At 38.4% G+C, this 24,834-nt stretch overlaps 1 protein-coding gene across 2 annotated transcripts in view; it reads left to right on the forward strand.

The window, feature by feature from the left end:
* The window catches only part of CMC1 (C-X9-C motif containing 1), a 43,160-nt gene continuing 18,326 nt past the window's right edge, over positions 1 to 24,834 (forward strand). The window contains exons 1-2 of one of the 2 annotated variants that reach the window (XM_038123676.1): positions 1 to 143; positions 12,537 to 12,629. In XM_038123676.1, coding sequence (XP_037979604.1) covers positions 119 to 143; positions 12,537 to 12,629 — 118 coding nt within the window. In that variant the 5' untranslated portion in view covers positions 1 to 118. Of the gene's footprint in view, positions 144 to 7,658; positions 7,801 to 12,536; positions 12,630 to 24,834 lie in introns of those variants that run through there. The other variant, XM_038123667.1, reaches the window with a different exon arrangement.

Here is a 24,834-nt window from a genome sequence, read left to right on the forward strand (position 1 = left end):
GCTCCGCCCGACGCGGGGAGGAGCGCGAGGAGCGGCCGGGCTGTGCCGCGCCTGCGCCGCGGGGCCGGGGAAGCGCGCGCGCGGTGTGCGCAGCTGCCGCCGCTGCGTGGGGCCGCAGATGGAGCCTGCCCCCGGCGCCGCAGGTAGGGGCGGCCGACGGGCGGGCGGGAGAGAGGGAGGGAGGAAGGAAGGGAGGGAGGACGGCGGGGCGGCGGAGCGCCCCCCAGACATACTCACTTCACCCCCGCCCTCCTCTCCCCCGCCGCCGCTCGCCTCGGCTTCCTGTGGGAAACCCCCGTCGCTTTCCGCTGGCCCTTCACACCCACCGGAGAGGGCGGCGGCCTGGGCTGCGGCGCACCGCCGGTGGGTGCTGGGAAGGGCCACCCCGGGGGGCTCCCGCCCGGCCTCCGCGAGGTTCCCGGCGGACTGGGACGTTCCCGGTGCCCTCAGCGGGCTCCCGGCGCCACCTTCCTGCTTCCCTCCTTGCCGCTCTGCTGCCGCCGCCGTGACCTCCAGCGGCGGGACGCGGGGCGAAGGCAGCTCCGGGGCGTCCGGGCGCCCGCGGGTGCCTGCTGTAGCCGCTCTGGCTGTGTAACAAACGTAGAGGCAAAGCACCAAGATTATGTTGTCCTCGGCTTCGTGCTACCGAGGTCGTGTTCGAATGGCTGTAGACACGTGTCCACAGGAGTGAATGTAAGCCCGTGGCCTTTATACCCGTGTAGTGCTCACTCACTGTGCCCGGAGTTCCCGAGTCAGGTGCCTTCGGCTTGGTGTCTTAAGAGGCCATTCCCTTAAGCTGTTGCAAGGTGTTCAGTCTGCCATAGGTGATGGTGACCTGCAGTGGTCGTGGCTGTGCACCTCGGTCCCTGCCGCCTGTGGCTGCTCCTGCAGAAGCTGAAGGATGCTGCCCAAGGCCAGGCTCTCAGTTTCTGATAGAAGCCTGTCTCGGACCTGGGTCTCCAGGCCTTGCAAACAAGGCGTTCATAGAGTAGTTCTGGGTTTATTGATTGAATCCTCTAAGCATTGATCTGTTACTCAGTTAAGAAAACGTTATAAAACTTACCATGGCATTTGAAGAGGTGGATGTTTGTCTACAGCATAATTTCACTTCCCTGTTGTCCTTTGGGAAAAGCCTAGTTATTACATTAGTTAATTCGCAGATTCACAGAATAGGCTGAGTTGTAAGGCACCCACAAGGATCATCGAGTTTGACTCTTAAGTAAACGGTCCATAATGGGATCAAACCCACAACCTTGGTGTCGCTAGCAGCATGCTGTAAACAGCTGAGCTAATCCTAGCGATTCAACCTGTTGTGATTTCAGTGCAGAACAAAAGGCATGGCACCAAACACTGAAGTCATCAGCATTCTGCTTCCATATTTATGAATATAATGACATTATCTGTCCTTCCCAAACTATGCTGTGGTTGTATGTTAGCTGTGGTAGGACTGCTAAGGGTGTATTTTGGGTATGTGCTGTGTGGTAGCAATACTGAGATTCATCTCCTGAGCAGTGACATTGCTTACTGACACCTTTCTAAATCTGCTACCTTGTTATCCACTATCTTTTGCTTCCCTCCCCCCCACTCCCCATCAGTTTCTGACTTATATTGCTCTGTTGAAAACCTCAGAATGAACTAAACGTGGAGATATCTAAGTGAGGTAGTAGAGAAACTGGAACGATAGCTGCAAGAGGTGTGAGCTGCCCTGTTTGTATTAGCAAGGTGTTAACCCAAATACCCTGGTGCAGTAGGTTTTAATGTCATCGTTGTTAACTGCTTCTTGGCTCATAGATGAGAAAAAAAGAGGGAGTATCACAGTTCTGTAAATTGTTACCATGACTGATACTTCATTTTATGGTCACAAAAGACACAAGTATTCTTATGGCTTTGAAAGGCAGTAGGGAGTGAATATCAAGGAGTCCTCTGAAACTCAGATTGTAGAACCTGTGAATTTTGTGATTTGTATGGGAGGAGTTTTTTGATAGCCATATTTTTGGGAAGAAACTGTAGTTGTGTCATTAGGTGATTATATGCAATAAATAAATTGGTAGTAAACATGTTCACAAGATTTTATGTTCATAAAATCACAGATTATCCTGAGTTAGAGTAGACCCACAAGGATCCTCAAGTCCAATTCCTGGCCCTGACTTCCCCAAGATTTCTCCAAGAATCAGACCATGTGCTTGAGTGTGTTGTCCAAGTGCTTCTTGAACTCTGTCATGCTTGGTGTCCTGAGAACTTCCTTGGAGAGCCTGTTCTAGTGCCCAGCCACCATCGGGGTGAAAAATCTTTTCCTAATATCCGGCTTAAAAAACCTCCCCTAACTCAAAGGTTCTGCTTTTCCCCTTGTGAGAAAGCTATAGACTGCAACGAGGTCTCTCTTCAGTGCCCAGGCTGAACAAACAAGTGACCTCAGTTGCTCCTTGAGTGGTTCTAGGCCCATCCTTTTCTCTAGGCCCCTCACCAACTTCCTTTTGGTAGCTGTCCTTTTGGTGCTCTCATAAAGTTTTATATCCTTCTTGTATTGTGCCCAAAACACACAGCCCTCGAGGTGAGGCCGCCGCAGCTCAGAGCAGAGGGGGACAATCCCCTCCCTTGCCTGGCTGGTGATTCTGTCCCTGATGCCTCCCAGGACGGGGTTGTCCCTCCTGGCTGCCAAGGCACTGCTGACTCTCATTCTACGCACCAGGACCCCCAGGTCCCTTTCTGCAGTGCTGCTCTCCAGATGCTTTTCCCCAGTCTGTCTGTACATCCAGAATTGCTCCACCCCAGTTGTTAAACTGTGTTAAATTTCACATGGTGATTGTTCACCCCTTAATTTGTCTAGGTCTTCCTGGAGGGTCTCTCTGCCTTTGAGGGAGTCAACAGCTTCTCTCAGTTTAGGAAAATGTTACACTATTTTGTTTAATCCTTCTCCAAAATCAATGTGCTGCAGCCCAGCATTGAATTTGATTTTTGTATGCAGCTCTTCCAAAGCTATGTAGGGTGCAGTTTTTAGTAATAGAGGCCATGGGTTATGAGAAAGCTCATTTTATTTTTAATGTGCACTTGGGTTATAGCTGTCATTTTCAGGTGGTGATGTTTGAACCCCTAGTTGAACATTCACAGATGCATAAAGTGGAGTCGTGGACGATAGCTGAGATACACAATACAGATTTTGGTACCTATCCTTGACATAGGGCTTAAAAACAGAGGGTCTGAAGACTGTTTTGATATTTTTCCTAAGCTACTTAACATGTCTATTTCTTCATGTCAGGTGGAAGTGTAGGTTGTTAAATACAACAGCAGTTTTATCAGTGGATGGAGAAAATTTGTCTTGCAGAATGGATATGACTTGTTTCAAAGTGGCAGGGGCAGTAAGACTAGAGCTAGAAGAATACACTGAAAAGAATGAAATTATAGCTTCAAAAGATAGAAAGGATAAAATAATGGGGGATAAAGCAATGTAGAATTCAAAGGAACAAAACATAGAAGTAAAAGGAAAAGCTGTTTTTCAGCTGTTCTTTTTCAACTTTCAATTAAACTTCTTTTAGATAAGTTTTGTGACTAATAACATAAGTTACCAGAATAACATCTGCAATCCTTGTGTTGATGTAACTGACAGGCTTTTAGCCTTGTCACCTCATGCTCTGAAACTTGAGAACACTGGTGTGTTTTAATCATATCCCTGATGTTAGTTTCCAAGATGTTCATTCATTTACATTGTGTGTACTGATTGTTCATTTACTACAGAGGTACAGAAGTCAAAGGTAGGCATTGTTTTTTATTTGTCTCTTAATCCTTACTTCCAGTTAAAGAATTTTTAAAAAAAATGCAGGAAGAATGGTATTCAGTCCTGTTTTTCATAAGCCTTGCTCTTCATTTGTGTGTCATGTTCTTTATTTGGAATGAAAAGCGTAAATTTTATCTTGAAAGGAGTGGCTAAAGAGCTAAATATTCAAGCTCTCAAGGAGTTTGGGCAGATTTGTTTCTGCAATGAAACTTTTATTTGCGATTTACGTTGTTTTTCATTACACCTTGTCACACACACTTCTGAAAATTATGTAGTGCTGGAGCAGCTGATTAATCATAAAGATTAACCATCTTAGATGGTTAACATCTCCTCTTGTAATAACTGGGGGATTTGTTGGTTGTTAGATTTTCCTGCATCCCTTCCTCATCCATATTGGGTACTTTGCTCTTTCTGTGTCGGATTTACTTCTTACTCGTCTCTTGTTTCTGGTGCAAGTTATTGTACAGTTTCTTATGTCACTGCTTAGCTCTATTTTATATGATCTGTTTGGTTTATACAATTCAGATAGTTTGTGTTTTTTCAGGACCTTTCTCTGTTTCTTACTCCAAGTGGAAGTAAGCAATAAATATTGGACCCCATTCACTGTTAGTTAGAGAGGGCGTAGAAGAAACAGGGATTATACACTTGGGACTGATTTCAGACAAGAGGTGCTCAAAAGTGTGGGCTTGACTTTTTAAAAAGTGTGCCACCCTATCCTATATATAGGATTTGAATTGTGCCTGTGTTGTTAGTATATTTTGGCATCTCAGAAAAACCCCTGGAATGTGTATTTGGTTGCTGAAATCCTGCTGCATGGTGTTTTGTTTAAGTGACAGAAAGTTAGTGTTGAGGATTTTGCGTCAGTTACCAAGTGAAGTGCTCAGAAGCTTTACAATGTACTAGCAAACTGGCTCTCCTAGTTTAATCCTTGGTCAGCCCACAGCCCTAGTTGTGTTACTTCATTTTGCTGGAATTCCCACCTGTTTTCAGATGGGTTTTGAGGTGGGCTGAGGTGTTCCCTTTATAGGTAGCTCACCACCTAAGTTTTCCTAACTGGCAAGTCTGTCATACTTGAACAATGGTACAGGCTTCTTGTTAATGAAGCTGCATTATTTCCAGTAGTAAATATTAAGTCCTAATCTGTAATTAATTTTCAGGCTCTGTAACTGGATTTGCTGTGTGATCAGCAGTGTAAAAATATCTCCTTGTGTCGGCTTGGCTTTAGTTATTACTCACTAGATGTATGAGCATTTGCAATCTGCATGTAATTAACAAGAAAGTGTGCTTTGTCAGGTCTGCTTTTCCTTTTCTTTCTAGGCATTACAGACTTGCTGTAATACAGCCATTGTTCACTTTTAGCAAACAGCATTCTCGTAATCCAGTACTGCCATATTGCAGGAGCACGAGCCTGAAAGCAAAATGTAAGATAACAAATTCAGCCAGTGAAAAAGGTGAAAATTGACTTTGAGGTGATGATAGAATGGTGAGAAGTTAAAGCTTTGGAAATTTTGCCTGGTGTTGTCATCCCTGTACTCCATCTTAATTTAAAATGTTGTCAGTATTAGAAAGATCTCAAAATCTGGAACTTTTTAAATACAAATAAATTTATTCATATACATTTAAAGAAAAAGAAGAAAAGGATACTGCATAGAAAAGCTGCCTTGATAGGTTTCTTTTGCTTTTAAATTAGGGTTTCAGAGTATCACAGATCTAGTTTCACTTGGATTATAACACTTCTGTCATTCCATATTGTCCTTCTATACTTTAAAACCTCAGTAGAAGCTCACTACTTAAGGCTCTAGTTTGTATGCAAACACTGATGTGCAAATGAAATTACCAAACTCTATAGCATTTCACATATGTATAAAAGTGTTTGTTTGGTCCTAGTCCATCACCCGTCAGTTCACACTGGATGTCTTTGACTGATAAAATTCTTTGCCTTTAACAGGATTCTGCAGGGTTTTTTTAGGACTGAGGTTTACAAAGCAGGATGCTGAAATTATTCTGTAGCTTTGACCCCATTAATTCCTTGTCAGTAAAGGCACAGAAGCTCTCCCGAAGGCTACAGGATTGGATACTTAAAGTATTAATTGATACATCAAATAAAATTGTAGGAAAAGACCCTAGGATTTTAGAAAGATCTGTTGTTTTTTTTTTCCTCCCGTGACTTTAATGGGTAAATCTCTAAATGAATTTGTTCCCATGTGTGACTTAGTGTTTTCAAACAGAGGTTTTGAGTAGTTGATACAGTCTGATTCAATGATACACACTTATTGGAGAAGTTTTTATGATGCACATATGCATAGATGATTCGCATGAAATAACCTAAGAATGGTAATTTTTATTTAATACAAGGGGAATAAGCTAGGCAGAATAATGGAGATGAAAATTTTGAGTTGAATGCATTCTTTTCCTGGAGGAGTACTGAGCTCTAATCATATTTGCTTACGCGAAACACTGTTACAGGTGCACTAAAATAGATCTGATTATTTTTTTGTAAAAAAACTTTAATGTCTAGAACCACTAGTCTGATTGATGAAAGGAATGTTTGCCAATAAGCAGGCAGTGGACCCTGTGCTGCTCTTTCTGTTATTAAGAAGAGTTTACTTTTCCAGTGTATTTTTATCTCATAGGCAAGTGTTCTAAAGCAAAACTTTGTAATGGAATGGAGTATTTACCTCACAGAAACAATTTTACCAAGTGACATGAAGTGACTGAATCCTCTGAATTAATGCAATTTTGCAACTTAGTTATAAACTTGTTATTCATTCTCCAAACCATCTCAAGGATTGTGTAAACTATAGCTCTGCATATGGAAGAAATGACAGAATTGCTGTTAAATTCAAGTTTTAGTAGACTTGTCATAGATTAAACAAGACCTTCTCTTCCAGGAAACCAGCTTCTTTGCAGTGGAGATTTTTTTAAAATGTGGTGTAGGTTAAAGAATGGTAATTCTGCATGCATCTCCTTGGTTTTCTTCCCTTTTCACTTTAGTAATTGCTATTTCTAGTGCTGAAGATCTTATTGATACTTTTTCAAGTTTTATTTTTTAGCTTAAAAAAGACGAGTATCTTAGAAATCTGTCTACTCACATCTGCTTAGCTTTGATGGGAACTGGTAGGAAAAAAAACATTAAGGTGTAATAAAAAAGAGGGTTCCCCTTTATGGCTCCACATTTCTCAGTCAATCTCCCAAAATAATGAAAGTGATTGCTTTTATATTTATAATTTACATTGTGTTGTATTTTAACTTGGATTCATGAACCTTGACTGAACTTTCTACAGCATTTTTTCTAGTAAGGAGCATAACTGATGTTTAAAAGTTAATATAACTGGAATTTCGAGAAAAGCATGAGGTAGTAAAATTGCTAATTAAAATAATGTAAAGTTACGAAAGGTTTCTCTGTTCTTCATACATACTGCGATTCTTAATGAAAAAGCAATGGTGTTTAAAGTACTATTTTGAACATTTTTTGAACGTGGCTAAATAACAAATCTAGAAAATCCAAATTACAGGTTGTATAACTAGAAAAGCACATTTTCAAAGACTATTACTGGAATTGCTTGACTCAGTTCCCCTTGGATGGAGAAAGTGTGAGGTTCTTTAAGTAGCTGGGTAGAGCAGATTTCAACTTTCCTGAGTAATCTGTGCATGAAAGAGATGAGAGCAGAGCCGTTAACTACCAGCAGGATCAGTAAAGGGTGAGCAAGTCACTTACTAGCTGTGTTGAATGAAGTGGGGAGATTACATGACTTCTCTCAGGACAGTCTTCTAGGAGAGCTTTTATCTTGGTATCCTCTTCTTGTAACAGTGTCCTAATTAATATGAGAAGCTGCTAGAGTCCCTTTTGTTGTTAGGACTGTAAAGCGGCTTTGTATTTCATTCTCCTTTCCCCTTTAAAGGTCTGTTGCCTGCAGCACAACTCTACATGGTGCTCGTGTTGTTCTCAAGGCCGTCCTGGGTCCTTTGGTCAGAGGCTAGAAAGTCAGCAAAGTATTTGTCATCTGTTTTGCCAGCTTCCATACAGAGTGAGTTTGATGTATTCTAGTGGTTGGGATGTTCTTGTTCCTCTTAATGTATATTAGTTTCTTGGGGTTTGATCATTTTTAGAAAAATAACAAAACTATTAAACTGGCCAGCTGTGGTCCTTGGCCTTCCATGGCAATAAAGAGCTTTTGCAGCTGAGGGTTTTGATCAACCACAGAAGGCTATTATTACAACTGTAGTCTTGTGCCCTGTAGTCTTAAGTAATCTCTCTCTTTAATTCTTTACTCTGGGCTGAGGTTTTATGAAAAACAATTTCTCTTTCACAAAGGTATTCCCTTTTCTGCACCTTTCTCCCTTTTTTTTTTTTTTCCCCTGCAAACTTGTAATTTCTTTAACTGTTCTTTATCTTCTCACCTGTTCCTTGTCCCCAGGAGGAGCATTCTGGAATTTGCTGATCAGTCTTTAGGAAGCATTCGGTAGTCTATCACACAGATTCCTTGTCTGTAGAATTACATTTTCAAGGAGCTAGTGACTTAGCTGTAGCCCCTGGAAGCCTGCATTTGGTTTTAATTCTGACTAACTTTTGTGTATGTTTTTACAAAATACTTGTTTTTTAGTATTTGTAGTATTTAGTCTTTGTTTTGTAACCTTTAGTTGATTAGCTGTGTTTGTCCCTTGTAATGTTTGATGGTACTTAGAAATTTCACCAGAATACCAGGTAAGGGTAAGCTATCAGAGTATTAAATTGATCTAACAAAAGTGCCCAAGTTTCGACTGGCAGAGGGAGAAGAAAAAGCTGCTGCTAGCATTTCTCTGGCCCTCTGGAATCTGAGGGGTGATGTGGCAAAAGACCATGATCGCTTCAAACAGCCTACCCAGAAGACCAGGAAAAGTGTGTGGAGGATGTGGATGATACCAAAGGTATCAACTTTCAAGTGCAGAAGGCAAACTGTACAAAAATATATTTCTTACTTGTCTGGGAATAATATTTTCATGATGAAGTAAAACAGGAGTAAGACTGTTGAAATGCAGGTTCTTCTGTAGGGACTAGTCCACAGGTATCTGGTATTAGAGCAAGAAGTACCTTTCTTAGAGCAGAATAGTGAACTTTCAAAAGGGGGAAAAGTTCTTATTCTGGAAACTATAATATAGTTGAAAAAAGGCAGAAGGAGTTGATGGTTTTACATCATGGTTGTGTCCTATTTTTTGATGAAGTCTTGCTTCTGAGGTGTTCTTTGAAAGTTGTTGCCATATATGTTACTGCAGAGGTGAATAGCTTGAATTGATGGTGATCTTGCAAGTGCTTGTACATCAGTATCAGAAGTGCAGGTACTTTGCTTGTGAACACATTTGCTTTAGCTGGTATCTGCTATTTTTAACATTTGAACCTTATTTTTCTTAAATATTTTATGTAAATCCTAGGGATACTGACTTCAGTAAAGTGTTTTAAGATTGTTGAAGGAAAATCTCTGTAATTGTAATTCAATGGATAGTTCAGAATCAAGGAAGAATATTTAAGATGTTCAGTAGAAACTTACAAGTAAATACAGTACTGCTTAAACTGAACATCTGCATTTGAGCTATTTGGAGAGGTAGTTGTACCCAGAGCCTGAAACTTAGACAGTGTAAAATAATTAAAATTATTGGGCTTTTTATACAGTCACTTAGGCTAGGTTTAACACCATCAAGTCCAACCATTATTAAGTACTAAATATTTTCTAATTAAAAATACAAAAGCAAAATCCTGTAAATACAAACATTTTTTAAAAACAGAGTTTATTTATAACAGAGTTTATAAATAGTCTTTACTGTAGTTTCCTTTATACTATTGTATAATTATTTTTGAATTACTGTTGTAGCCCTCTTCTCATTCTTCTTACTGGATGCTGCTCGGTGTCCTGATGTGCCCTCTCCTTCCTGCATTTTCAGCATTTGTAGACTTGACAGCATGGGACTAAAAAGAAGGAATTTGCCTGGAGCACAGTTCTGTCATGGTTCTGGTTGTGCTGGTGTTAACACCAGTAGGGCTACTCCTTGCTATCAGTCTTACGCCTCTTTCTTTTGAATAATCAGACAGAAGATTGGGTGTTTAACCTAAGGGAAAACCCGACAATCTTTTTTGACTGTTCTGGGCTATCAGGGAGGTCTTCTCTTTTTGGGTTTCTTTTCCTTTGCTTGCTTGATTGTTTTTTCCCAGATGGCCCTGTGTCCTGTTTGCTTTTGAACCTGTAGTTGCATTCCTACCCACTTCTCTTTGTCAGTAGAGGGATACCATCCTTGCACTGGCGGCCTGTGCTTTGTCATTGTGAAAATCATGGATGCCTCTGGCCAGCTTTGCCAGCAGGGGAAACCCAGCTTCTCTTCCCAGGCCCTGATGACTTCTCCTCTCTGCTCCATTTCCATGTATGCTGTGGTATCAAAGTTGAACCTGTGCAGAGTTGGACTTGGTGATTCTTGTGGGTCCCTTCCAACTCAGGATATTCCATGATGCTAATTATGGGAAGTATATAAGTAGATCTAATTACTCCAAAGTGTAAATCAGCTGAGAAGCCCTTTTTTACATGTATTTGGGTTAGTTCTCTGTTTTTACCTGCTCACTCACTGCAAGGTTAGGTGCAGAAGAATGATGATGTGATGGGGGTGAGTGAGGGCAATGTAGCACTGGTAAAACTGCCCTTTTGGTGACAGGTGGCAGGCAACCCACTTGATGGCATTTGTATCTGCATTTGTATCTGTGTACTCCAAGCACCAGTATAGCCAAGTTGAGTTTAGAAAAAGAAAGTGTGGAGCGCAGAAATTTAGGCTGTAATTTGAACCAGTGGTACTCATGATACTTCAGTCTTTCTTCTTGTCCTCACCTCACTGAATTCCCTCATTTGGGCAGCTTAGGAGTTATACAGTGAACAGGATCAGGGAATTTACCTAGTTGAAAAATTGCCTAACAGGAAATTTATATACCTTTAAAGGAAATTACCTTCCCCTTTCATTCACCGCAGCGCTGCTGAGCCTGTCTGTGTGGGCAGAGGGAAAAGAGCATCATAGGGATGGGGAGAGGGCAGGAAGGCTGCAGTGCCAGCTTGCTTTGACTTTTTGACTTGCTTTGACTGGAGTGAGTGGAGCTGAGGCGTGTAGTGTGGTGGTGCAGTTCCTGCCGTGTCATTCCACTGAACTGATTTGTCCTGTTTGCAAAACATGCTTGGAAGTTTTCTGACAGCTTTGTCTTGTCTCTAGCTGTGTGCTGTACCAAGTGTTTGGTACAGTAATTGCACTGATACTCTGCAGAAAGTTAAAATTAAGGATATTTGTAATATTTTATCTCTAAAATAATATATTTGTAGAAATCTGATATTTGTAGTATTTTAATATGAAAATCAGAGCATAGAAGCAAATCAAAGTAGTGAGCTATCTGTTTTTAATGTTCCTGTTGTATGTACAGAATAGAGGTTTTTTTCCTGCTGTAGAAATGCTAAGAAGGATATTTTTGAGGAGAAATGTCTTCAGATTAGGTATATTGCTCATTTTAATCCTCTGTTGTTGCCAGATTCCAGTAGTAATATTACATATGCAATTCTGTGTAATCTCAATGTAATCTCTTAGCATTAGTGAACTTTAAAAGGTGATGACTTAAGAATGACAAATGTTGGTTTCAGTTGTCTTTTATGGAGATGTAACAAAAAATGCTCTGAAAAATAGTGTTTGGAAGCTGTTGGTAACCTAAAACCAGCTTCTTTACTTAGTTTCAATGCCCTGCACTTTTAATTTTTCTTCATTTGATCTCCTTTTCTTTTTAATGAGTGATTTCAAATTGAAATGGTTGACACTCAAAATAATTATCTGACAGTAGAATTTCCATACCAACAGTAGAATTTCCATTGTGTGAGCATCCCAACTGATGCTATTCTGAAATGTGATGTCAACTTCAGAAGATGAATAAATAGTGTGTTTGAAGATGAAAACCAGCTATTTTGTAAACAGCATTGGACTGCACAGTGTTCTGAGCAAATGTCCTCTAAAGGGTTTTAAATTCAGAAACTGAGAAGTAAAAAACTATTCTTGATGAATTCTTATCCCTTTGTTTTGAAGAAAGTGGATTTGGAAAAGCAGTATTGTTTTGATAATGGTCTGTGTTGTTTATTCTAAATCACTAGCTGTACTCAAGAGATTTCTGGAGACAGTTGAAAGCAAACTACAACTTTACTTTTACGTATAGAAATCAGGCAGCAGCACTTCTTTTTAAGTTGGATTTCTGAATGAAAAAGTTCCTAGATCTTCCACTGAAGAGATTTTGTTTTCTTCTGAAGAACTGAAGTTTTCCACATAGCCATACAAATTCTAGGTTGTGCTCCAGTGTGTGCTGTTTTTCTCACCTTTGTGTCAGTGAATGAAAAAGTACATACAGATCATGGGCATAGAAAAATATTAGTATCCAGAAATAAAAGTGTTTAACTGCTGTGCTGTCTGTATGTAGGTTTTTTTATTCAATAAGGCAGAAATTCAAATGTACTGCCAGAATTTGCTCCTTTATGTTTGGTTCACAGTACATATTAAACAGAGTAGAAATACTCAAGATAATGCTCATATTTGTATCTGAGCAAAGTTTGGACTTTCCATCCTTTTGATCTGTGTGGTCTTTTCATGGTACTTTCTGCTGCTGTTTGTGACAGTTTTAGTATGCTCCTGTATGTTATATAAACAATGCTGTGTTATTTCTTTAGATTGACTTTTTCTGATGTATAGCTAACAAATTTTTTTCAAAACTTTTTTTTCGGTCTTGCAGAGAATTCTAAGCTGAGACATGTAGAAAAAGATGTTTTGATTCCACAAATAATGAGGGATCGAGCCAAGGAGCTGTGTTCAGATAAGGTGCAAGGTAAGAGTCAAATATTCATTAGGAGATCAGATGTACTCACTTTTGTGCCCTGAATATAATCCTTGTTTTTGAAATCATATAGTCAGAGAATTAATATGTGTGATCTCCGTCTTATCAGCTCACTGTGAAACCAGTATTGAAGCATATAAATCTGCTGTGTTGGCTTTGGCTGCTAGGTGATGTGGACTATTTTCCAAAATGAAAACTCTCAAGGACTATAGAATTTAATCTGATTAATACAATTTTTTTCACATCTCAATCTGGTGGTGACAGAGCAGCACAATAGTTACTGTGTTTCTGTATGAAGTATTTAATACTTAAATAAATTCAACTGCCTCATACAAACTTTCAGTTAAGGCTTCTCTCATTATAACAAATTTGTTTAAATATTCCCAACTTACTGCGTCCTTTCCTTGCCCCAGCATTGAAATGATCCATGCACATAAACACACACATGTTACTAGACAGATGTTGAAATAGGGTGATGCAGTGCACTTCTGCTTTCATTTTCTTGTGAAGAGTACTGGACTCTTTAAATTAATAACTCCTTAATAACTCTTTAAAGTGGTGTCATCCCCTCTGCTGAGAGCTGCTTACACACAGGTTAGCCAAGAATGCTGCTATAAGAGGGATGTAAGAATGGATGAAAAGCCACTGAATTATTCTGTACAAGTGTCGGCTTTCAGTAGAGGGCATTTGCATCTGGTCATCCAGATCTGAGCTCTTTAAACTTCTTTTGTTCATGCACCCCATCAGTAAAAATTTTCTGACTGCACAATCCCACCTGGTATATTCATTCCTTCAATCCCAAGGTATATTCATTTATAAATTATGTAAATGGCTCACTGTACTGTATGTTATGTACATTATAAAACATAAAAATAGAAGTTAAAAAAGGATGAGATAAAGGTGAAATAAACAGTACTTTAAAATATTTTAAATATTTATCAATCTAAAAAGATTACTGTTTAAAACATTACTTTTTATTGAGATCTATATGACTGAACATTCATCATAGTTTTTAAAATTTTTTTTTTTTTTAAACACTGTGATACTGGAATTTGAATACCTGGTTCTAAATTCAGTGTATTTTTACACTTGATATTAATAGGTTAATAGGATATGAATTAATAGGATATAAAATACACCTGATATTAATCAGGTATATTTTACACTTGATATTAATAGCCTGGAAAAGATACCTTACAGAGGTGCATAGATCCCCATGGAAGAAGTACATAGTTGCTTGCACTTACAAAATTTTACTTAACTGCACTAATTTTTCAGTCCTGTCCACAAGGTTTGCAAATGGTTTGCTTGAAATTGGGCTAATAAATTATCTTCTCCCCTGATGTCAATCAATTTTTCTTCCAAGCTAACAAGAAGGTGTTGCATGTCAGTGTTTTCAAGAAACTCCCTAAAACTCTCCTTGGGAAGATTTTTATCAGGTTAGAAAGTTCTGTTGATATCCTTTTAAAGTGTACAGATATAGGATGTTTTTGTAGGTGACACACATTTTGTTCACCAACAGAACCAAACCAAAAATTGCATAATTAGGTGAACATATCCAAATACCTGTTTTCAAAATGCCTTCTCCAAAATGCAAGTTTTCTTTTGCAAAGGAGTTACTTTCTTAGTCATTATTAAAATGACACCTTCACCTTAAAGGGACACATTGAGTGTTTATTTTTTGGAAATTCCTGCTAGGTAGCAAACTACTCACAGCCACTTGTCATCACTGAAAAGGTCAGTGGATTTGGACCTCTTGTCAAACCTGACACATTTTTTTAAGAAAAGACAACTCTTTGAAGCACTTTGCCGCAAGTTATCCAGACAGCAAACCTCTCTGTTCTGCCAGGGATTTTCGTGGCCCCTCCCCATCTCATTACAAAATATGGTAACGATGCCACCGTTTGAAGGCTTGTTTTTGTCAAGTTATAATATTGATGCCATCCTGTAGCACACTGTGCACTGCTGGCTCCAACTACTTTACTGCAATGACTCACCCCTGAGTGAGACAGTGTAGTAGTTTCATGTGCACTGCCCTCTCAGTAGCCTTAGTCTGGAATTCCTTTTTATTCCAGTCAAGCAGCCACTCCATAAGTAGTTACATTTGCACAGTTTTTCCATAATACCTTGGCTTTTATTCAAGAAGCTACTTCCTGTTGAGAATAGATCTTCTCCAGTACATCTTTCCTTTAGTGGCTCACCAAAAAAACCATATATTTTTGTGCATTTGTGCATTGGTGAAATGCAAATACCACAAGGTGTGAGAAGTTAAAAACTTCTGTACTTTCACTCAACTGTATAGCAAACCTCCCACACTATGTAACTTGTTTTAACACTTGTTTCTTCAAATCTTCATCAGGGTCTTCTGTGCATCTTCCAACAGTATTTACTGACAAGGGAGTGCATTTTAGTTTGTTGCCATATTGTTTTCCCTGAATTATTTCAGCGACTTTTACCATGGCAAGAAGAACAATTGTTTCCTCAATGGCATGTGGCTTTTTGTGTTTTGCTATTATTTAAGAAACTTCAAAGGAAGTTTCTGGAGTTTTATCACTAGGGCACTCTATGACTAGAGTCAAGTCTAGGTAAAGTGGACCAGTGTATTTTTAAGCGGCTGCTTTTAGAGGTTCCCCAAAAATTTTAAAAAAGTAGTGTTACAGTAATATCTGCCAAAGGAAAGTGGCATCATGTAATAGGTGCCTTCCAGCACTGCCAGAAGGACTTAACAGACCTTTTTTTTTTTCATTTGAACAATAGTTGAATCATTTTTACTTTGAATTCTATACCTGATGGGGAAAAAAAATGAAGATGAAAAGCAATTGCAGTAGTGTGGGTCATTTGAAAGATGCCAGTTAAATGTATTTTGAGAGCTTGCTATTTGTATGATATTGTTTGAGGTTAACCAAAGGCACAGTGTGAATGTGTTTTTCTCCTCTGAACTTTGTGTGACATGAGGACTTTGGTTTTAGCATCTTCATTTTCTGTGGCAGCTGCCAATATTGGAGGTTCTTGAGCTGTGAGCTGTGGACCATTACCTTGCAGCTTCTCCATCTTTTTCCCTCCATAAATTTTAAAGCCAAGTGTTATGGTTTTTCTTTTTCTGTGATGTTAAGCAAAAGCATAATTTCTTCCTTCTTTCTCCTGTGTAGAGTTTAGTTTTGTATCTTCAGGAAAATAAAGTTTGTGGATACATCCATCTCCCTATCATTCTTCTGTCACCTGTAAGCCAGCTTTGATCAAATTGTGTGAAAGTTAGAAGTGGAAACTGAGTATTTCTGAAATAATTTTTTTATCAAATAGGCAAGCAAAACCCCATATTAATACCTCTATTAAAATAAAAAGGTGGCAGCAGAGCTTCAGTTATTTTGTTGTACACCTTTTCATCTGGGTGGAGGGGAGAGACCAAACCATGGGAAATGAAGCTTAAGCAGTTTTGTGATCAGTAGATTTACCATCTCATAAATCCATTGTGAGATTATTCCTGGAATAAATTTGTCTTGTTAGTACACAGGGATAGGTGTTAATCAGAGTAAAGAGGCTATGCTTTTTATGCTGTAAACAATTATAAGCTATGAACATAAGCTGTGTAATTAAGTAATCAAAGCTCTTGTGACTTGGTTTGTGTGCATGAAATGGAGTTGTTTACACTGAGAGCAGAGTTACTCATTTAACTTGCTCTCAATGTAGGATTTTTCTGCTTTATATTAAGTTCATGTTTCAGAAACTCCTGTTAGTAGACCTCTGTTTCTTTTTGTCTTTAGGAAATTGTGATGAATGCATCGGTACTGTAAGAAATAAAGCTGTTCCACAAGTATGGGCCCTTACAATTGGCTTGATCAGGCTGGGTTCACATGTGTCCCTATGGGGAGCCCCTAGACATTCAATAGTGCTCTGCATGAGCACAGGGTCCATCTGTACCCAGCCCAGTGCCTTAGCCTGCAGCTATACCACCTAGAGCTGTGTGCTTATCAGAGCTAATAATGCACGTAATGACAGCCTGTCCAGCACGTGTTCCAGAGCCGTCCAGGGAAAAGAAACCCCAAGGGTTACAAAAATAAATAAAAAAAAAAAAAAAAAAAGGTCTTGTTAACTTAAGAAGTGATCCTGCTTCCTAGCACACAGTTAAATGGCTGACTCATTGCTGTGCTTGGTTGTCAGCCTACCAAAACGGCTTAGGGAAGAAATAACCATGGAAAGTATGTCTACTCTGGTCATATTTCATTTTACTTAGATTATTTGAATTTGCTTACAACTTTTTTTTTTTCAGATTGTTCCAGTATAAGTTCTTGTGTGTTCTGCATGTTTCTTAAGAATTTTGTAGCTGTCAGTTTCAGAATGATTTTTGTGTGATTTAAGATTTTCAAGCACTTTTTTCAGTGAAAATGGATATATTAGTAATTTTGTCAACTTGGGTAGTAATTCTGTTAACATGCTTTCTGGGAAACACTAGTCAATTTTTTGTGACCATTATGTAAATATGCTTTATTGTGTTCATATCCATGTATGTGTGTATGTTCATATCCATGTATGTGTGTATGTGAAATTGTGAGCAAAGGTGTCAAAAAACAAGCAAACAAAAAACCCCAAAACCATTGTCATACAGGAATGTTTCACTCTATTTTTAGAAACTATAGCATGAGTTTGCCTGAAACAATATTAAATTATATATTTCTGTATCAGCATGTCCTTGCATTTCAAACCTAAGTAATTAAAAGGATCATTTGTTAGCCATTGCCTCACTTACTGCTTTTATGAAATAATTTCTTAAGCAAGCTGTTTTCCTGTTTTGCTTTCATTTCCAGTTATAAAATTTAAATAAGAATAAGCTTCCTCAAAGCAAATTTGTAGCAAATTTCAGGAACCTGGAGTTAGCGTTTTTCATCAGAATGGTGACCTTTAGCACATCAGAAGTTCTGTAGTTTGACCAAGCTGTGCTTTGTTTTCCATGAGTCCATGCCCTAAAACTGGGGACAGCTCCATACTCTAAAACTAGGGACAGTCATGGAAAAAGTTGCAAGAGCTGTGGTTGTTTCTTGATCATTTCTACAGAGGAGTTTGTCTAATTTCTTGAGAGCACTTAGTCAGCTGTCAAAAGTTACAGATTCTGAAACTGAGCTTGATGGTTTTTTTTAGTAACAGAAATACACAAACTTGGGCTGTCAGCTTAATTTGATTTAATTTTGGGTTACTTGGCTTGTAAAATAGAAATGACTGACTGACTGACTGACTTTGAGACGTTGTTGAGTTTAAACTCTGAAGAAGTTGTATTGAATTGAGATCCCAAAAAGAAATTACTGGATCACAGAGTCAGTCATTAAATTAATTCTATATTAAGTTTATTGTAGATGTTTCGTGTATTTGTTGTATTGTAAAGCATTTCTGCTCACCTGCCAACCTTCCAAAACCTCACAACCTTTTTTTTCTTTTTTTTCTGGGAAAAGAGCAACTTGCTCCATCAACAAGGGGTTTAAGTTCTGAACTTCTTTCCTCTGAATTTTGTTGTCTGTTACTGTCACATCATCTGGATTTGGGCCCTTAAGGTCATGAAGAGGACCTGCAAACATCTTCTGTAACTGAGATTCCTTTGTAAGGTTGAAGGATTCAATAGGAAACAGGCCTACATTATTTTCAGGGTCACTGTAGGGACAGATAGTTCAGCCTGGTTCTGCCATTAGAAAGATGGTGAAGTAAAGGTAGCCATTTTTTATTTTAAGCATATTGTGGCAGACATCCATTTGATCAAGATGACAGGTTGTTCTGTCCTTTTAAAAAATATTAATCTATTTAAAAATTTTTATGAGGGAGACACAAGGAAGATATTTCTCCTTGTACCGAGTTGAGGACCTTCACTGGGGAGCACTGTTGTGTTGGTTCTGTTGTCTGGAGGAGCTGTGTAATTAAAGCAACTGGACTTACATTGCTGAAAAAATCTCATAATACTTGGCAGGGCTTTAAAATTGGTTTGGAAAGTGTGGCTGGAAAAGGACATTTCCAAGCAACCATCCTCCTCCCATTCTCCAGATTTCCCATTAGCCCTCTCCTCCTCAGGGCTTGTGTTGATACTTAGTGAAGATGATGGGATGCAACACTACTGCAGGCTTCTCTACAGTTGAGCATGACCAGTGTCATCAGGAGTTTTGATAATGTGCAGTTACTCAACAGTCCTGTCACTGACATTATCTCTGTCCCCCTAGGGGCCACCTGCTCTAGACCATGACCCTTACACCTGACATAGCAAGGTCCATAAATCCAAAGAAATTTCTGATTGAACTACATGTGGTGCTGTACATTTAAATGCCCAAGCACACTTTTAGATATTCCTTCTTAAAAAACTCATTCTTTTTATATATACTTTCCTATCAGAAATGCAGATAATGAAACATGTGAAATCCTTAGCAAATTTTGCTTGATGTTTCTTCATTTCCCTGGTATTGCAGACTGAGTTCTGTCAATTGTTGCCAACCCTTGTTGAATTCTGAGGGAGGATTTACCTGTTGGTACCTACAGTTCTGACATCAGAAGATGCTAAGACTGATAGTAGAGGGAAATTACATGACAGCTCTACTTAAAATTTTTGGTGAGTGTTCTTGTCTTATAGCAAATTAAAGCTAAAATCAGCATTTACAGCTGAACTTTGCTAATCCACTTTGCATCATTCTGAAAATATGGTCCTTACAATTTTTTTTTTCAAGTTCACATCTCCTAGGAGTATCTGGGAATACAGTGATCTTCTAAAGCAAAAAGATCAAGTGACTGATAAAAATCAATGAGTTAACATGACAGCTGTTGGTAAGTTTTTTTTAAATTGAGCTTCTGTGATCAGAAATGGCTTACATGCTTATATCTATATTATTCAGAGTTTGGTGGAAAGCCTGAGAGGTTACAGTGGAAGAATCACAGATGTTTTTTATGACCACCAGAGCCTTCTCCTAGGAGGACAAAAAAAATAAAGCTGCATTATTATCTGCAACTCCATTTTTGTGAGAGGAAGTTTAGTATAATATGAGAACATAATTTCAATTCAGCAAGAAAACTGCAGGCGGAGAATGGAGGAAAACTGTTGTCCTCTGTTGCTGTGTTTATTATCTGAAGTATATTATAGTCATATTGTGTGACCACATGACCTTATATGAAAAGATTAATATTGCATTATGTTTTATGTGTTGTGCAGTAGTCAGTTATTTAAATTGTTTTAGATGTTTTGATAGTGTACAGTTATATTTAGTACTAATAGTAAATTGCTATGAGCTTTTTTTTGGCTTGCATTCCTTGAGCGTAAGATGCTGAATTTTTATATGATGCTCTTATTTGCACACAATAGCTTTTATTTTGGAAAAAAATTATTCAGTGCTATACATTTCCAATGAAAATTTACTCTCATCGCATTTAACTATGTGAATTAGTACGATCTCTAGAGGGATTATGGTATATTGAGCTTTGCTCCAAGAAACTGGGCAGAGAGAACAGCTATATGTAAATTAGAATTTGAAGAATGAGATTTTAGATTTGTGTGTGTTTGTTTGTTTGTTTGAGTGAATGATAATAGCATTGACTACCCTAAGCTAATTTATAGAAAAGAAATATGAAGGCATATTTTCTTGCTAGATGACCTAAATTTCAGTGTTCTAACTAGTTTTGAGCACTTCGAAGAAAATGTTCAGGGAGGGAACTTGCCTCATTTGATTATTTTTGTTCTTCCCCTTGTCCATGTCATTTCAACCCAGCTGATGACAAGAAATGGGTCAGACTGCTGCTAGCTTTACCACTGCAACTTAGTTGTGTGGGGTTTTTTATTTTTTATTTTTTTATTTATTAGGGAAAGGAACAGCTTTTACAGGGACAAAGAGAAATGAAATCACTTTCAGTGAAAGAAAGAGGCCTCATTATAGCTACCAACAGCAGTTATTGACAGCTACACTTCCTATTAACAAGGAGCATTTAAGAGTTTGGCTGTTGGATCTTTGGACTTGATCTAATTTGCTAGCATTAATTAGTTTCTTTTGAGCACAGACACTTGGTGCTCACAGCTATAGATTTAGAGGACTAATTAGGACAGAAAATTGAACAGAATGGGGTAAGGCATTAACCTTCAACCATTACCAGCTGGGGCTCTGATAAAGACCACAGAGTCCAAATGCTCCTATTCATGCAAAGAGTACTTTAATGAATATCAATTTCAGCCAGGTTGCCATATCTTACAAGCCCTGTTTTGATTTTGATTCTTTTACCTGGTAGAGATTTTATGTATAGATATTAAAGTGATATTGGTAATTCAGAACTCATAGATGAGAACCTCAAGGGGTTACCTGTGTTTTGTGCAGTCTTTCAACGTGCTTTTCTCAAGTTACAGGTTTTATTGGTTTCCAGCTAAGATCCTGAATTTCAAATTGATTTCCCTGTCCAGCATAAATATATTAATATAGCCCAGATTAATTACATGTTCTTAACAAATGCTGGTGTAAAAAGAAGATGCCTGTGTGGTTTTGGATTATTGTAGTACATGGTAGTAATATCCATGACAAGAGCACTCTCCAAGCTAACTGCTGAAAGTTTAACAGTAAGTTTGCTTCTTCTGCAGCTCTTACAGTAAGTTACAATAATTGTATTATGGTGTTCAGTTGGTAATCCAGTTTTAGGAGGAAAACGATTCTTCCAAAATGTTGTGACATCTGCAGAATGGGAATACTTTAATTGTATATAAAGAAAGAAAAAAACTAATTGCCTTTGTCCTGTTGTATAATTTCTTAGAGTGTTAGAAGAGTTGAACTTGAAATTAAGCATCCAAATCATCAGTTGTTCCTACCCTTTAGTCATATTACTACTCCCTGAAAAATTCCCCATTAAAGCTGAATCATTGTTGCTGTCTTCATTTGACTTCTGTACCTGGAAATTCTTTGCCCACGGATGAGAAAAATTTAAAAGACTCTTCTCTATCATAATTTCTCCAAACTTCTTTTTTCAGGAATTATGCTAGTATTGATGTATATGCCTTTTATGTGCTCTAATTATTTCCAGTTCTCCACTAGTGCACTCTACAATGTTAGGTTGAATAGCTGGTTTCGTGTCTTAGGGTCCTGGTGAGGTAAGATTGGTACAAACTGTAAAAATAGAGAAATGCAACCTTACCTGTATCTAATGATCTTGGGGTATTTAATGGTATTTAGATCAGTCTTTAGGGAACGGTGTGAGGGGAGTGTCCATAGTGGAGGAGACATGGTCAAGTTCTCCCAACAAAAGGGCGAGGGTTCTGTTCCAGCTGCTGACTAATGCCTTTTCCCAGGTGTTATATACAGTGTTTGCTGATCTCATAGTTTTCCTTTCCACTTAACACATTTTGATTCTTCTGTGTCAGTCATTCTTATTACCAGCAAACGAGCACAAACTTGGGGTTCTGTGAGGGGCTTTTTGCATCCATTCTGATGGTGCAAGAACCTATGGGTGCAGTGTTAGAGTGTTACAGTGAGGTGTTACTGTGGCGTGGGTGGACAGAACAGTGGCAGTTCATGTGACTCACAGTAGCTGTTGTTTTAGCTGCTTGTCCTTAAAAATGTATGAAGTAGTTGCTCTGAAATTTTGCATTATAAACCCCTCGTAGTTACTACATTCAACAGTTACACAGTTAGCAGTTAGTGTAAATGAATCTTAATACTTTTAAGAGGTCATGCTATATTCTCATTGCCTGTGTATAAATATTTATGTTGTATATGAATTATTATTACCCTTGGGTTAGTTTCACACAGAAAATAGATATTTTTCAACTGTTGGAGTCAGAATGTGTTGTATAGGTACCATTAGGTTCAGCAGTGGAAAATAAAACTTAGTTTGATCAAAATGTTGCTTCTGTAAATTCAGAAGTACAATAAATAGTGAGCATTCAGGCAGCCTAAAAGCAATATATTGACCTTGTATTGAGCGTAAGGTGATGGGGAAAACTTCTGTCCATTCTTTAGAAAACACATGAAGTTGACAAGTGTATTTGCCAAAAAAAAATTGCTTCTCCAAATCTCAGAAATTGACATGAAGTTCAACAGGAATTAATACTAAATGGAAATCAGAATAGGAGTTGTGATTTTACTTAATATGCTTTGATTTAATGAGACAATGGATTATGAGAGTTGTAGTTTTGATCTCCTGTATGTTGGAGACCTATACCTGTTGTGCATATCTTTGTGTAGAATGTTACAACTCAGCAGAAGCAGTCAAAAAAAAAAAAAAAAGGCAGGAATGACAGGTCTTACCAGGCAATAAGGGAACACAACGTTGAAACATAGTTTGGCAACTACACACACTTTCAACAAGATGTGGTGTTCTAAGTGTTCTTCATGCTTTTTGGTCTAAGTGTTCTTCATTGTTTTCTGAAAATAATGAAATCTCATATTTTTATCCTGTTTTGGGATGGAAACATTTTAAGCTTCTTCTTACATGTAGAGCAGTAGTTCTAAAGATTGCTTAGCTCCAACTGAGGCAGTTGTCCCTCTAGCACATATTCTCTGATGGGTAGTAGTTAATGGGTCCTATGGTAACAACACTGACAATGCACAAGTGGTTTTTGTGATGCTAGAGACAGTGTTGTCTGTTGCTGAATAAAACTACATTCTTGTACATTGTTTTTCAGGTCCTTTTAATAACAAGAACAAAAAATAATCCCCCCTTTTTTCCCACCACCAAGTTTAGTTTTGTTGCCATTGTAAATGCTTTCCAGTAGTTGTCTCTGTGGTGCTGCGTAGAAAAAGAGTGGGGAGATTTGTGCTCTGGAGAGTGTTTTACTTAAAGGTCTGATGCCTAAGAAGGGAGTAAAGGCTACAGAATTGAAAGGTCATAAAGCACTGTGCTATATTGTCATCCCTTTGATTTTTATTTGTAACAGTCCTGCAGGAAAGAGTACCTGGAACATTTGCTGGCCCAAGTCAGGATAGATACCTCTACAGGAAGTGTAGTCATGTAACAGAAGGCGAGAGGTGTTTTGGATGAGGAATCAAGAGCTGCAGAGCTGGTCAGAGGATAGGAAAAGGGATGATCAAGGACTGCTAGAGCTGCACAGAGCTTTGGAGGTATGGATTAGACTTTAAATTTATGATCAGGGAACAAGAAAAGCAGTTCAACTGTTCTCTTTGAGTGGAATACTAGTAAAGGATTTGAAAGGAATCAAGGAATGGAGGGAAGGTAGTCATGCTGATGGGATAGTGAGTAGCAAAGGAGCTTACATGAGGAATTTTGAAGAAGAACATGTAGAAGACCTGTGTGTGAAAAATTCCCTTGGATGGAGTGAGCAGATTCTTCTCTTAGTATTTATTCATGGTATTGGGAAGGAGTTGAAATGGTTGTAGGGAATTTGGGACTTCAATTATGGTTTTAAGAGATCTGCCTTCTTACCTTTTTCTTAAAATTAGTATAAAGAAAGGTTTCTTTAAGTCACTAATGTCTTTTTTGTGGGGCTTCTGATATTCAAGAAGTTCTGGATTTCCTTGTTTTACTTTTATCACCCATAATGCTGTACACTTTTTAGTTTTCTTTCTTTCTGGCTGTGATCTGGAATCTCCCAAGGAGATTCTAGTTATTCTTCTTTTCCCTTTTCTTCAATATACACTAATTAATGCCCTTCAAGCTTTCAGATCAACAGCATATTTCAGGGATGTTTAAATAGCCCTTTTTGAAGCACAAAATCAAAAAATTATTGTTACATTTGCATGCCAGGCTTGATATAGGTCCTGCTTTGTTTCCTGGTGACAGAAATGTCACGTGCTCTTTGCTGTAATGGGATGCTCGTGAAGTTGGTGAGAATAAAGCACTGCAGAGTTGTGGCTTGAGATGTGATCTCACCTATGGCTGCAGACTGTCAGACTTTTAAAAGTTATTTTAGGGAGACGCAGCCAATGTTTGCAAGAAGAACTTCTGAATGCTATGGTTTAATATGTGGCAAATGTACAGAAAGTGTATAGTGTAGAAAGACATGGAGAGTTGAAAGTAAGACTTCTTGATGCAATCTAGACTGGTCTAACAATGCTTCAAAAGCATGAAATTCAGTTCTGTGAAATGCTTATCAAACCTGAGTGCCCTTGGATGGCACATTTATCAAGCATGAAAGGGTTGCAGGTCTGCAAAGGACTTTGGGGAGACATTTTGGACCATCACCTTCTCGTCAGGCCATACCTAGTATGCTTGTGTTTGTCCTGTAATTTGGGTAATGTTTAAGCTA

This window comes from Motacilla alba, chromosome 2 (assembly GCF_015832195.1).
Source record: "Motacilla alba alba isolate MOTALB_02 chromosome 2, Motacilla_alba_V1.0_pri, whole genome shotgun sequence".
NCBI lineage: Eukaryota > Metazoa > Chordata > Aves > Passeriformes > Motacillidae > Motacilla > Motacilla alba.